The 15,508-nt window shown below is 39.0% G+C and overlaps 1 protein-coding gene across 1 annotated transcript in view; it reads left to right on the forward strand.

Moving 5' to 3' along the window:
• The window catches only part of LOC118591204 (cadherin-related family member 3-like), an 84,060-nt gene that overhangs the window by 53,617 nt on the left and 14,935 nt on the right, over positions 1–15,508 (forward strand). Inside the window, exons 10-13 of the mRNA XM_036199332.1 lie at positions 361–463; positions 4,174–4,272; positions 9,651–9,883; positions 14,688–14,859. Coding sequence (XP_036055225.1) covers positions 361–463; positions 4,174–4,272; positions 9,651–9,883; positions 14,688–14,859 — 607 coding nt within the window. The remainder of the gene's footprint in view (positions 1–360; positions 464–4,173; positions 4,273–9,650; positions 9,884–14,687; positions 14,860–15,508) is intronic.

Consider the following 15,508-nt stretch of genomic DNA (forward strand, 5'->3'; position numbering starts at 1 on the left):
TGGGAATTGAACCCGGGTCCTCCGGAACAGCAGCCAGTGCTCTTAGCCTCTGAGCCACCTCTGCAGCACCCAGAATGACTTTTAAAAGCACATACATTAAAAATTCTGGGCCAGTTAGGAGACTCATTGGGTGAAGGCACCTGCCTGGCAATTTGAATTCCATCCCAAGTATCCGCAATATGGAAAGAATGGACTCCTTCAAGTTGTCTTCTGACTGCCATACATAAACTATAGCACATGCCTGCATGCATGCATACACACACACACACACACACACACACACACACACACACACACACGTAAAACAGATTAAAAAATTGTTATTGTTTTTTTTTTTCTGAAATAATGTTGTTCTATAAGGTTACCAAAGAACTGGATTATGAAAATCCAGAGGTGGTTGCAGCAGGACACATTTATGAAATGATGATTTCAGTATTTGATGACCTACATCCATCTCAAACAGGTAGGTAATCATGATAGACTTTTCAAGCTGGTCAATGTGTTACAAAAATTCATCATATTGGAAGAATGAGATAGACTGGTGGAAGTTTCCATCCCTGGGAAAACTTTGCAGCTTTTAGTGGCACTTTAAATAATATACAGCTTTATATCCTGGTCTGGCTAGAGATCTTGGCATTGGAAAAAGTGGGGGTGTGTGGCTTCCAGTTCCGCTTATATGTATGTATATGTATATGTTTGTGTAATTCTTTAGGCTAAATAATACCAAATATCCCTGACTTGGAAAGAGCTTGATATCAGGCAACATGTAGTTCAAACATATAGGTAATTGGATGTTTTAAAAAACATTTTACTTGAATGATATTGCATGACATAAAGTTATTATTAATGCAAATAATGAGCCACTTGCCAAGTTCGATAGCTCATGAACTTGGTGAATGTGCTGGGCATGGCTACTGCTCTCTCACACAAGGTTTTTCCATAACTTGCCCACCATTTTGTGCCAGCCTTTGGTGAAGAGCCTTTGGGGTAATGGGCTTCAGACTGCTTTGTTATAAAATCCTTGGCTCTGTAGATTTAATAGTTTTAGTTTTGCTGATGATGAACTACTATTCTTTGGAGGTACATGTTTGAATTTGGTGCTAAGGATTTAGGCAGAGCAATTAGGAAGTGCTATGCTAAGTGAACTGTCTGGTGCTTATTTTTCATTACTCTTGTACAAATGAAAACATACATCAAGCTTCCCAAGGGATTGGCACTTGTTCAATCAATAGTTCCAGTCTTTATTTATTTGTTTGTTTTTGATATAGAGATTTTTCTGAGAAAAGATATTATCAGAATTTTCAGGTTACATCTGCCATTAACACTATATCTCTCATACCTGAAAATCACTGTGATAAAGTGGCAATGAAGATTAGAGATAAATCAAAAGTTATGGAAGAAAACATAAGTCTAATAGTAGAAAGGCTTTGTCTGACAGGGAAGAACCTAGGATAAGGGTAACAATTGGGTTTCTTCTCTTGTAAGAACTCTGAATCTTTCCTGATGGTTCTCTTGATCATTGGGTCGAGATGGATTCTTAGGTTGCATCTGAGACAAATAAGGAAGAGTTATTGTCTTTTATGGATGTAGAGGGGTGGAATTATAGAAGATGCTTGTTTTTCAACCAAATGAAACTTAACAATGAACTGTAATCAATACACTCAGGATGCATTCAATCCTTGATTCACTGATATAAGAATTTCAGTGGAGTTGCTATGATTGAAGAGAGTGTTCCCCACAGTGTTTGAGCACTTGATTTCCAGATGGTGACACTGTTTTGGGAGGTTGTGGAACTTCTTTGAAGTGGCTCTTGCTGGAGGAAGTGAGTCATTAGGGGTGGATTATGGCAATCATATCTTGATCCTGCTTCCTGCTTTCTTTCTGCTTCCTGATCTACTGAGACATGAGCAAATGTCCATTACTTCTTCCTGCATACCTTTCCAGTTTTAACTAAGAGTCAAAATCCTTTCTCCATTAAGTACTTTCTTTATTCCAGTGATCAGAAATGTTACTAATACAGAGACTAAGATTAAATGGTGATTTATAGATTTATACAGCTATCAGGAGAAATGCTATCTATGTTGGGGACAGGAACCAAGGCATGACATCTTACCAGAAGTATTTCTGACTTTACTTTAATGGTATTGGTAGAGCATCATGAAGAAGTCTGTCATACAGCCTAAGAGACCTTTTAGGTATATGCTTTTTTTTTCATAGCTAAATAACTTTCCCATCTCACCAGATTTGAACCTTTCTTGAACAGGAAAGAGATAAAACATCTTCTCTGGTCTTCACACCCCAGTATATTCACAGTAATTGCTCATAAAATATGCTTGCAACATTGCTCATTTAGTTCCTTCTGTGTTTATAGGCCAGCTAATTCACATGATTGGGAGTCTTTATGGATGCCATAAAAATCATAGTATGGCAGAGCTGTAATGGCACCTGCTCTTGAAACATATAAGTGGATTTATTGAAAGAAACCTACAGGTTTAAAGTAAACCACTTGTTGTTGTAGACTTGCACTCTTTAAACTTTCTTAGGGATCATGGTTACTGTTGAGATTGTGATGAAAGCTGTAGACATTATCCTTGAACTGCATATAATAGTGTATACTGTAAGGTGAAGCATGCCATAGAATCTCCGGAATAAAGGTCATCTAGACTGCAGGTTAAATTTTACTATTTGACCTACATTGCACAGACTTTTAGGAGAGGTGATTGATATACAAGAATTCTTTTGCCCATGAGTGCTAGAGATAATCACCTAAAGGAGAATTTCATACCAGACAAGTCTGGGGAAGGCTTACCACAGAGCAGGAACCTCAAGAAGTCTTGCTGTAAAAGCCTCTTAATTTTTATTTAATTTAGGGCTTTGTGTTTGGCACATTAATATCTCAGAGATGATATTAACCAATATAGCTTGTTCTGGCATCTACTCCTTGAATTTTTCCTTTGTTGCGTTAGACCATGAACTTTCTTCTGCTCATCTCAGTTTCTTTTCTGTAAAACTGGAATAGTAATACCAATGGCCCACTTAGTGTTTTGTATACTACATTATAATCTTAATTTAAAATTCCCCTGATTTCAAGTTGTTTCCTCTTATGTTTTAATACCACAATATTTCTTTCAACAACTCTCTAATAGGCTACCTTAGCTTGTTAGCCCCAAATACAGAGTTCCTTCTTTTACATGCAGTGTGCAAAAATTACAGTAAATCCTTTTTTTACTATACTTAATTATTTGATTATATATGTGTGTCAGGGTGTAGGTTATGCCATAATGTGCATGTCGAGGTCAGATACAGCTTACGGGCATAGGTTCCTTCTTTCTACCATTTGAGTCTTGGAGACTGAACTCAAGTCAGTAGGCTTGGGATCAGGCATCATTACCCACTGACCAATCTGGCTGGCCAATAGTAACTGCTTTTGTCACCTTTTATCATTTGAAAATATTTCTTGATCACGATCTCCTTTAACTTTAAATCCACACTGTTATGTAGGAGTTTGACATTGACTTGATTGACTGATGAGGAAACTGAGCTTCCTAGAAGCTCAACCTAGTTTAAGGCTGTAGAATTTATGTTAATTTTAAGCATTAAACATAGGTTTTCTGAGGCTCTTTCCATTTCACCTTCTAGGTTTTAAAGCATAGTGCTGTATAATGTATTATACAGCTCTATGTAGAATGTATTAGGTATAATTATAATATTATATATTTATGATATTATTACATATTTTCTACAAGAGCATTTATGTTTACTAGGGGCCAATAAATGTGGCAGTAAGAGTGGAATGCAGCCAGTCACACTGCATCCACACTCAGGTAGTAGAGGCTGAACAGGAAGTGGGGCCAGGCTGTAAAACCTTAGGGCTCACTCCCCAGTGACCCACTTCCTTCAAGGAAAATCCTCTTCCTAAAGGGTCTACAACCTTCTCAAACAGAAGAAAGTCCCGTCAGTTGGGAACCAAGTGTTTAAACACATGAGTCTGGGGGCCATGACACATTCAAACACCACTGGTCCCCTGAGAACACACACTGTGGGAACACCAATCATTTGGAAGTATGAGACTCCTACTATAGCTTCATAATCCTTTGCCAATTCTGTAATCTGAGACATGTTTCAGTTTGTAGAATAAAACAACAATTATTAATTTACTGTCCAATTTTACAGTGACTGTAACTATCCTTGTGGAGATTGCTCCTGACAATGATTTCAGCCCCAAATTTCAAGCCTCACATTATGCATTTTCAGTTCCAGAAACATCAGGAGGTAAGAATGTTGTCATTTCTTTAACATTAAAGTTTCCACAAGGAAACACTTACCAGGTCTCTACTGAGTGACCAGCGGAACAGGAGCACGAATATTTACAGAATTGAAGTAGATGTAGGCATCTGTGGGCATCAGAGCTTCTGGGAAATGTTTATTTTCTCTGGTGATATTCTCAGAGTATCATTCTGATGATGTACCAAAGGCTGCCTTGAGATCTGATGTCAGTTTTAGGTTTTGTTTCTGTGGTGGACAAATGCACATTATTGACTTTACTTCATTTCTCACTCTTTTTGCCTCCGAAGTATGATGAAGTGTCAGCAAGTAGGGACAATGTGGTTATTCTCCATACAACACAAATTTCATGAACAACTGGAGTCAAGGCTTAAGGTCCAAAGTCATTATTATGGCTAAGGTTCTGTCTATCAGTTCTAAATTAGATACAAGTTAGGACATACTGGTTAGTCTCATTCTATTTGGAAAATACTGCAGTGGTGATAGTTGTGCCTCTGTTATCTAAGACAAGAACAACACATTCATTTCTCAGTATCTCTGGATACTGAGTCCTCCAGGCTTGACTTCAATGGATAGGACTGATTGATTGTGCCCTGAAATCAAGTCAAACTGCTTTGTAAGTGCCCCATGTTGTAGCAGAAAGACCACATGTGCAGGGTCAAAGGAAGCAGGCTTCAATCCTTTCTCTGTACCATGAGTAAACAATGTCTGTGTAACTCACATCCCTATGTATCTTTGAGGGTTTAATTTTGTTGTAAATTCATAAGAACTAATTTTTTATAGTATAAAATATTTGGAGTAGTAAATTTCACTAGTTTCTTAATAAATAAAATTAGTTACTTCCTAAAATATAAACATCCAAAAAGAAACTACACATGCTGTTTGATATAGAGATACAGTACTTACTTACCAGAAAGGGTATCTTGGTATATTTAGAGGTAAAGTTTTCATTTGTCCACATTTGTCCAAGTACTCCAGCAAAAGAGCAAGGCCATTATTCTTTTAAAACTCCACCCCTTCATTCAGTTTCTGCACTTGAATAGAAAATCACTAGTTTCTTTAAGATGTTGTCTATTGGACCAGGCCACAGAAAAGTTCTGAAATACCTAAAAATATTTGGCTTGGGAAAAGAGTTTTCTCAAGATTTGGAACAATCATTCACCACTTCATGATTGAAGACATGCCTCACCAAACTTCTCTAGAGGTTTAGAGAGAAGCACAGGATGTAGGCTCTTGGAAAGGGCTGCTGCTGGCGGCACACCAATCAGTGAGGGCCTTGTAGGCACGCTGCACCCAGCACCTTTGGAGGCTGCAGTCCTCTGAGAGACTAAATAATAGCTTTCAAGCTCTAGTTCTCACTTCATGACTTTGATGTCCCCCAAGCAGAAGGCATTCTTTTCTTCAGCTCGGTTCAGTAATGCTCTGCAGAAAACTCCATGACTCCTCATCCTCCTGTGTGTGTGTGTGTGTGTGTGTGTGTGTGTGTGTGTGTGTGTGTGTTGTTGTTGTTGTTGTTGTTGTTGTTGTTGTTGTTGTTAGGGATTCAAACCTAGGGCTTCCAGAGCTCTGTGCAAATGAACTGTAGTCCAAGTTCTGTATTTTTGAGTTCTCATCTGTAAAGTAAGGATAATAATTATATTATAGGCTTAGATGAGGCTTGTGAATATGGCTAACATTCCATGTATGTTAACCACAGGACACATGTTAGTTGTTACATATCAGGAATCTTTAATTATATGTCTGTGTGGGAGTATGCACAGGAGTGTAGGTGATCACAGAAGCTAGAGGTGCTAGATTCCCTGAGAGCTAGAGTTTTAGGCAGCTGTGAGCCATAAACCATGAGTTCTGGCAACTGAATTTGGACCCTCTGCAACAGCACTATGTGCTCTTAATTGCTGAGCCATCTTTCCAGTCACTAGGCTGCATTCTTTTCCCACTATCAATGGTAGCTATACTGCTGATGTCTCCCAGTTGCAGCCAGTTTTCAGTGTGCTAGAACATATTCCTTCCTTTTTTTCCTCCAAAACAAAACCCCCAAAATATCCCTTGGTCTTTGTTATAGGTTAAAGGTGGAAAGGCAACCTTGGTGGGTTGGAGCCAAGGGGGCACCAGAAAGTCACACCATGCAAGAGAACTAACTGGGGGAAGGGAAGGAAGAGAGCAGAGACTGGCCTCTCAGGGGAGAAGCAGCAGAGAAAAGAGAAAGGGAAATGAGAGGAGCTTGCCTTTATAGGGAGGTAGGCCAGCATAAGTGCCTGAATGCTAACATTCCTTCCTTTTGTTTACTATAAAAAGGTGAGGAAATGGGAAGGAGTGGCAGATGAGATGGGAATTAGGGTGCTATGTTCTCCAGACTGCTTCCTGCTGACCTGGGAAAGTTGGCAACTTTGGAGGAACCTGAGAAAGCTGACATGCTGGCCCTGTCCTGGGATAGCTTGCTGTTTCACTTCCTTGTCCAGGCTCTGTGGGATTGTCTGGCACTGCTTAGAGCTGGCAAGATGCTTAAAGCAGAAGATAAAGTTAAGTTTAGGGGAAAATTTTTTTTAGGTCCTGGTAATTGAGGAAGGGGAGTCTCAAGACAAGGAAAAGGTGGAGAAATTTAGGCTGTTGATTGACAGTGCTTATCTGGAATGCCTCTGATTTGTTCAAGGTGGATCCAAGTAGACTATCCAGAGCATTACAAGCATAATGCCCGAATGCTAACAGTCTTCCCTATTAGAGCACACAAGCTGAATGGGATTGAATGTGAGGATTTTTTATTGTTTGTTTGTTTTGTGTCTTAGATGTCTTGAATAATTTTCTTTCTTTTATTTTTTATAATATAATTAATTACATAATTTCTCCCTTCTCTTTCTCTCCAAACTCTCTTATATATTTTTCCTTGCTCTCTTTCAAATTCATGGCCTGTTTTTTTTAATTAATTGCTGTTACACACATACATATATACTGTTAGTTATTTAAGCGGCGCTAGGAACACATCCCGAACACGACAAAACCACAGAAGAGTTTTATTAAAGAGGATAGAGGTGACAGGCCTGCGTGAAACACATGGGTGAGGAGATAAGGGGGCTCATGCAAGATGGCACCAGCTTTTTAAAGGTTGGGCCGCGCATGCATACAGGGACTCCTGTGGGCACTCCACGCATGCATGTAGATTACATGGCTGTGCATGCGCTTTACGCAACCATGTAAGGCCACAGAGTTCCGGTCCAGCGAGATGTCTGACCTGGAGAGGGCTATTCTGAACCGGAAATAGTTAGGCGGTCCGCCGGGCAAGCCCAACCATGTGGACATGTAATCTCTATCACATACATACATACATACATACATACATCTATACATAAACACATATTGAGATATTTACAGAAGAGGTAAAACCTCTGCACTGTATCCTTACAGTGTCCTTAGGAGGAAACTGAAAATGTCAAACTACTCTGAACACAAACTCCCCTCAGAATATCAAATGCTAGGTATGTAGACTTTGAGGATGTTTAAATACTACATTGAGGAGCTGGGCATGGTGGGACTCACCTGTAGTCCCAACACTTGGGAGGCAGAGGCAGGTGGACCTCTGGAAATTTGAGGCCAGCCTGCTTTCCACAGAGAGTTCCAGGCCAGCTCAAAAACAAAACAAAACAAAACAGAAACCTACATTAATAGAATTTTTTCCATGCTGAGTTGATTAGCACAGAGAACTTAAATATGTTTAGCAGATTACATGAAAATTGTAATTATGAAGATCTATAAAAAATTGATGATATGTGATGAAGTAATTAAAATCTATGGAGGGAAGTAGGTGTAGGCAAAAGAACTTTATCAGTAGTGACTTAGAAGAAACATGGAAATTGAACCAACTGGGTTTCAGGTCACAAGGGAAAGTGCATTCCTTTTTCAGTACATTTTGATGAGGTTTGGCAGCATTCAGAGCTCCATAATTACTCTATTTAAAATTCAGTTAAAGATGCTCAAGATAACACTTAGACTTTATTGAAAGGTTAATTTTACACCTTCAGAAGAATACTCTTCCCATTGTATTTAAGCAGGTGTTAAATGTGGTAATGATCCCACCATTTTCCATGTCTGTAAGACAGTGATCAGTTTTATTGAATATGCTTCTCCATGGCCATGTATCCATTTCTTAAAAATAGATGCCTTCCCTTCTGGAACTAGCACAATAAGAAGTCTTCTTTTCCATGAATGTGCTTCTTCTGCTGTTACATCATAGCTATATTCACAGTCTGCTTACTAACTCACTATGAGAGATGAATCTTGATCAAAGGAGGATGCCAAATAAGGAAATAGCCTTTGGGGTTGAAAATGATGGGGATGGCACATGAAATGCTTTCTTCTTCATCGTTGCTCAGTGGAAACACCCGTACACCTCTTGGTGAACTAGATAATTATATATCAGAGCTTATGATTTAAGTATAAAATGATTGAAGGGAAACCTATCATAACTGTAATCTCTTGCCATAAGTATGTTATGTAATGAACCCCATAAATGTTAGAGTAGCATAGCAATAAGCATTTTTTCCAGCTCACACATCTGAGAATTGCACTATCTTTCTGGTCTTGTTCAGAGAGTCAGCTGGTTTTCAGTGCTAGGTCCTGGTTTGGTTGGGATGACTGGGGTAGGGCACTCTGGGCCCTCTCTCATCCTTTCATCCTTAGGCTAGACTGAGTATGTTTCTCAGAGTGAAGAAAGAGGTATAGTCACAACTAGAGTTAATTTCATAGAGCATTTTAACAATCAGGAATGGGGGATTGGTATGTGGCAAGAGAGAGGTAATCGAATCTTTCAAAAGCTTCTCATACTGTTGACTGCACCGGGTTCACTAATTTATCATTGACCAAAGCAAGTCACAAGCCAGAGTGCTAGGGTTTCCTGCAGGGCAAGTAATGTGAACACAGAAAGGGAAAACAGTTTTGGCATATGAGTTTAACCAATGTTAAATGGTCATTTTTCTGAAAGACTGTATGTGAATACTAACTGGAAATATTGTGAGGCTATCTTAAATCTGGCTGTAGAATTAGTAGACACAGACTTAAGCTTGACTCTACCACAACTAGGTCTGTGGCCTTGGGAAAGTTAACATAATGCTAAGATGAAGCTAATTATTAGTATTGTAAAGTTATTTTAAATTGTTTCATTTGAGTAAAACCAGTGGTCTAAAGTGGCTGAGAATTCTCTGTAAATCTATCTGTCATCATGTGGAGTGTTACTTTTCAAACAGTTATTATTACGCAAAAGGATTTATATTATCACTTGGGAAGATTCAGGTTATCATTTGGAAAATGATAAACATGGTAAACCTTCATAGTAATGTATGTACATGAGAAAAATAAGCATTGTAAAACATTGGCAGCCTTCTACAAAGTTGGACAAGTGACTGCCATTGATGAGGACTACCCACCAAATTGTCTGACATACAAGATAATCAATGGAGACATCCAGGCTGTAAAAAGGTTCTGGATTGACCCCCTTTCTGGAGTGATTGAACTCACCAGTCAGCCGGACTTTGAGTCGGTGAGGCAATATAACCTCACAGTGCAAGCTGTGGATTGTGACAGATCCCATCCACAAACGGCAGTGGCCACAGTAAGTACAAACATGCAGGTTTTCTGTCTATGTGACTGAGCAATGTATTAAGTTCTAATTTATCATATTGGGGTGATCAGATTATAATAATAGTAGGGAATGGAGAAACTTGTGAATTGCTCCTACTTCTCAGGTATTCCATAACTTTTGCATGAATTTACCTTTGAAAGGCTGAATGGGTAAGGAGGAACTGGCTTTTCTCTCTGGTGTGAATGTGTTCTCAAAAGCATACATGAATCTTTTTGGACAACAAAGACATGAGGATGTTGGTATTTACTTTAATGTGAAATAGGCAGTATTCTACTCATTTCCATCATACAGATGAGGAGACTGAGGCACAGAGTTTAGGGAATGTACCCAGGGTTAATATAAGGTGCACTGCTCTAGCATTAAATGCAGGCTGACTCTATCTCAAGGCAATGTTCACAATGCCATGTGCATTCTTTTAGTTTTGAGATGAAGAAATGCATGTATCTCTAAATTATTTTAGCAAGGTCAAGACTCTTGAGAGACATCAAGAATATATGATGTTGTATTTATTATGGGGTACACATTATTAATGAAGCTAAAGCTTTGTTATTGCACAACAACCTTTTTTTGAGTGAGTGTGTCACTGTGAGGAAAATATGAGACCTATTCACATTAGTGATTAGAAGGGCTTTCAGAGTGCCGAGGGTACAACCTTGAGGCTCGAATTATGGGGGTTCCAGTTTTAGGATGATGCTTACGAGAGTGATTTTTTAACATGAGGTATCTTGGCCAGTTTTCTTATAGATGCTTATAAATTCTTCACATAGTATAGGATGGCACAATTTGCAATTACCATTCATGTTTTATGATGAAAAGGAAAAGTATATTTAATATACACAGAAACTTCAAGTAACTCTCTTCTCATGAAAAGAATGTATACTTTGCTGGAAGATAAAGAAGAACTTGCTCATTCTTTCTTCCTCTTAATGGGTATTTATTAAATGTTTATGTGCAGAATCATGTGTTACAAAAGTGTAAGACATTGTCACATATGCCTTTGGGAGCTCAATATATCAAGTGCCAAAATGATTGTGCCAATGAATTTGACTTTTCATTATGAAAAATGTCTTCAGTCTCCAGAATTGAGGGATCCATCCTCATCATCACCACCATCACCCTCATATAATTTTTATTAAGAACCCAATACAGGTCAAGTGTTGTGTATGATAAGCTCTAATTATATAATTCATTCTCAATCTCACATTGCAAGCTAGTGTTCGACCCCACCCCCCACCCCCCGCCCTTTTAACCCAGGGAAACATTTTATTTACAAAGCTTGGTTGCTATGGAACCTATTTGAGGATACTCAACTCAAAGAGACAGGATGAAGTCTGGGAACTTATTCCCTGTCATATGCCCCAAATCCTTTCTTGAGTCCTTCAGACAATCTCTCTTCTCCACTTCTCACCCATCTATTGCTAACATCCCAACTGTGCCTCCATTGCCTGTACTTGGTCTGATAAAGCAGGCTGCTTTCTAGAACCATGTGTCAGCTTGTGGCCATGAAGTCCACCAGAATGACTCTTGAAAAAGGTCTACTGCCTGTCCTATGACCTTTTCATCCACTCCACATCACACTAAGCCCCAGCATCATTCCCAAAGTCCACAGTGTTTGAATAATCTGGGCCTGGCTACATTTAGCTTCTGTTCTTTTTTCTCTTCTCTTCTCTTCTCTTCTCTTCTCTTCTCTTCTCTTCTCTTCTCTTCTCTTCTCTCTCTCTCCCCCTTTTCTTTCTTAAGATTTATTTATTATGTATACAGTGTTCTGCCTGCAGGCCAGAAGAGGGCACCAGATCTCATAGGTAGTTGTGAACCACCATGTGGTTGCTGGGGATTGAACTCAGGACCTCTGGAAGAGCAGCCAGTTCTCTTAACCTCTGAGCCATCTTGCCAGCCCCTAGCTTCTCTTCTTACTCAACCCAACCACTCAATTTTCTTTCTGTTTTTCAATACATCAGAACTAATGCTTAACTTGCAGGACCCACATTATCAATCTAATAATATTGATGAGTATTAGCGGGTAAGTGATCCCAAGAAGGAAGGACAAATTAACTCTACAGACAGAGCACAGAAAGGGGGTGTGGGGGGCTGTGTGAGAAAAGTGAGAAACAGAAGATTGGCAGCAAAGAATCTGTCCCAGTTGTGTAACATTGCTGTGACTAGACACCTGGCAAGAAGCAACGTGTGTGTGTGTGTGTGTGTGTGTGTGTGTGTGTGTGTGTGTGTGATGTGTAAGATGTGCTCTGTTAAGAAGGGACACAATCTAGCCAAGCAGGAAAGGCATGCAACAGAATCATGAGGCAGCTGGTGACACCGCAGCTGCAGTCAGGAAGTAGAGAGGCGACAGGGAGTGAGGCTGGACCAGAATTCTCCAAGGTCTGCCTCCAGTGATGTATTTCCTCTAGTGATGCTTTGCTTCCTAAAGATGCCACAGAACTTTCCAAAAACAGTGCCATCTACTGCTGGGGACTGAGTTTTCAAACACAGTCTATGGGGACAATCTACATACAACTCATGACAAGATTGTTTACGCAAACTAGAATCACACCAAACACCACGTGTTTTTTGACAATGCATCTTGCGTAAGGACGTTATTCAAATACAGAGGAGCAGTAGGAACTGGAAGAGTGTATCAACAAAGATAGGCTGTCACATAGTGTTGATTGCTATGTGGCATTACCAGATATATTATTAATCCATATGCCACTTATTGTTTGGTCTCCTGTAGAATATGAGACTTGGTTTGGTTCACGATCTTAGTGTCAGTGTGTACGTCAGATGCTTTGTGTCTAGTAAGCATTCTATCCAAGTAATAGTCAGCAAATAGATGAATTTACCTTCTCAATGGCCATAGGAAGGGAAGGAAAAACAATGTAACTTGTATCAAGTGAAAGACCTAATGGAGTGGCAAGTTTAGGGTTTTAATGAAGTCCAAATCCATTTCCATTATATCACAGAAATCACCCTAATCTGTTTACTTAATGTTGAAAACCAGGCATGGGCCTTAAGTGCCATGGTTTGAGAGGTCATAGACCCTAGAGGAGAATCTACTATTTTCCTAACACAATAAAATTTCTAATGGATTTCTAAAGACTTATATCCATTGATAGGTGTGCCTTTCACCTTTCATCAAGGAAGCTTCTCTTTGCAGCAGGAAGAGGCTACCATGGAGATCTACAACTCACCCAAATTCAGAGAATTAGTGGTTATGGGGTATCAAGCTCCATTTGGTACATCTACAGTGCAATCCTTATACCTAAAGCTCAAGGAGCATCACAGAAAAGGGGTGAAAATACTCTCAGAGCCAGAGGACCAGGACACCTGCTACTAGATTTTGTCTTATAGACATGGCATAGAAGCTGTGCCCATCTCAACATCTCAACAATATGGATAACTGAACAAAACCTCATGATGACAACACCAGTTCACATGCCAATGTGGATGGGGGAAATTTCATAAGGCCCCAGCCCTAGATGAAGAGTTACTGGCAGTTAATATCTGCTGAGAGAAGGAATATTCATTTTTCTCTTAACCAAATAGTAAGCCCTAAATGCATGTGTGTAAGAGGAGCACTGAGGGGCTCAATAGGTTGTATAGGTACTTACGTATGTGCATATGTGTGTGACATCAATAATTGTAAAAGAGGTCTTGAGCTTGGAGGGGAGCATGGGAAGAGGTAGAGGGGTAAAGGGAGGGTGGGAGTTATGCAAATACAGTACACATATATAAAATTCTTAAAAAATAAACATAATTAAATTAAGATTAAATGAAAATTAAAAAAAATATCTCAGGGCAATAAGATGGCTCAGCCATCTGCCACCAAGCTTGACAATCTGGTTTGATCCCCTGGACCCACATGATGGAAGGAGAGAACCAGCTCCTGAAACTTGACCTCTGACATCACACACATATAGTGCTGTAGTATGCATACACTCACAAACATATGTACACAAAATAAATAATTTAGATATAATTTTTAAAAATCTCACATATTCAATAGCACATGTAGCTGTAGTCAACCTACAGAGAAGTAACATCAAGAAATGCAGGGTTTCTTCCAAGAACTTAACTATGTTATTAAAACATTTCATCAAACATTTTTGAAAAGATAATTCTTGCAGATGTAGACACACCAGGGATTCTTCTGCTAATGTTATTGGGAAAACTATTAGTCATTGGAGAAGTGGGTAGATAATCTTTCAAGGCTGACTGGCATTTGATCACTGACATTTTCAAATCCTTGATATTTCCATCTTTTTCCATGGAAATCATAGCTTCCTGATTTGTGGTAATTTAATTAGGAAAAAGTTGATAATAGCCCTCATTAAGGCCAGATATACATCCTGCTTGAGAAAACAGTACAGAAGAGGTCCTTAATTAAATTAGGAGAAGCACCTTCTGGGTGTGTCTGCCATTGAACATAGACAGTTCAAAGAGTCCAGGGGACTTTAGCTTCAAAGACAGCATGCTTCAGCATTGCCTTTTAATCATTTGTATAACTGTGCTTTCCATGAAGGTCCATCTAATGAGCCCCAAATTCTTCCTAAAGGGGACATAGACTGTCACAACTGACCCAAGAATAATAAACCACTGACTAGTGATTGACAGCCAGAATCCATATCTATAAGAACATGTCTGCAAACTCAGAAAAACTTTGACTTTTTACTTAATAAATCTGGATAATGTGCCCCCATCCAGATGCTCATTTCTGATTTTGTTTATAAATAGTTCCATGATGTGGATGTGATGTTTCTTGTCCCTTCATCACTGACAGGTCACTGTTAACATTGAAGATGAGAATGATGAAGCACCCGTCTGCATACCCTATCTATATAAGGCAGTCATCTCTGATGATGTTGTTGCTGGGACAAACGTCAATGGCCTCAAATTAAACTGTCATGACAGAGATTCACATGATTTTGAGATGCGCTTTGAAATGGCTTCTGGTGGATACTTTAATTATTTCTTTTAATCACAAACACAGGTCAAGTTGACATTAGCTATACAATGTCAGACACGAAATGTAACACTACAAGTGACTGTTTGTAAAGGTTACACTATTTCATAGCTATAGTATCTTGTTTCTTCATGGCACCCTTTCATGTCTACAGATACAACTCAATTGCTCCTGTGACTTCTAAGCTTGGGGAAATGCAATAGGTTTTAGTACAAGAAATTAAGTTTGTTATCCATGGAGCTAGCTGAAAACAGAATTCATCTTTCCATCTGATGATGCTGTTACAAGCTTACAAGGCTAGATGGTTTTGATTGTATTATTGTTGGTCTACACAGATTCACATAAACATTATAGTCACCAACTTGTCATCTATAGGAGATCTTCCTTTATTTGAGACCAACCATGTATCAGGCATTATTCTTAGAAATTATTACACAGAACCATTTAAGAAAGATATGGAATGTATTTATGGCACTTATTATTCATTTAACTTGGCACGTCAACACATAAAATCATAAACCAAGAGAAAGTCTACACAGGAAAACACTGTCTTGACATCCATCTTGACCATGGCAATACAACCTTTTTTATGTGTCTCAGACTTGCTGCTGCTCATCTGAAAGGACATACTATTTAAT

The sequence above is a fragment of the Onychomys torridus genome, chromosome 9 (assembly GCF_903995425.1).
Source record: "Onychomys torridus chromosome 9, mOncTor1.1, whole genome shotgun sequence".
In the NCBI taxonomy this organism is placed as follows: Eukaryota; Metazoa; Chordata; class Mammalia; order Rodentia; family Cricetidae; genus Onychomys; species Onychomys torridus.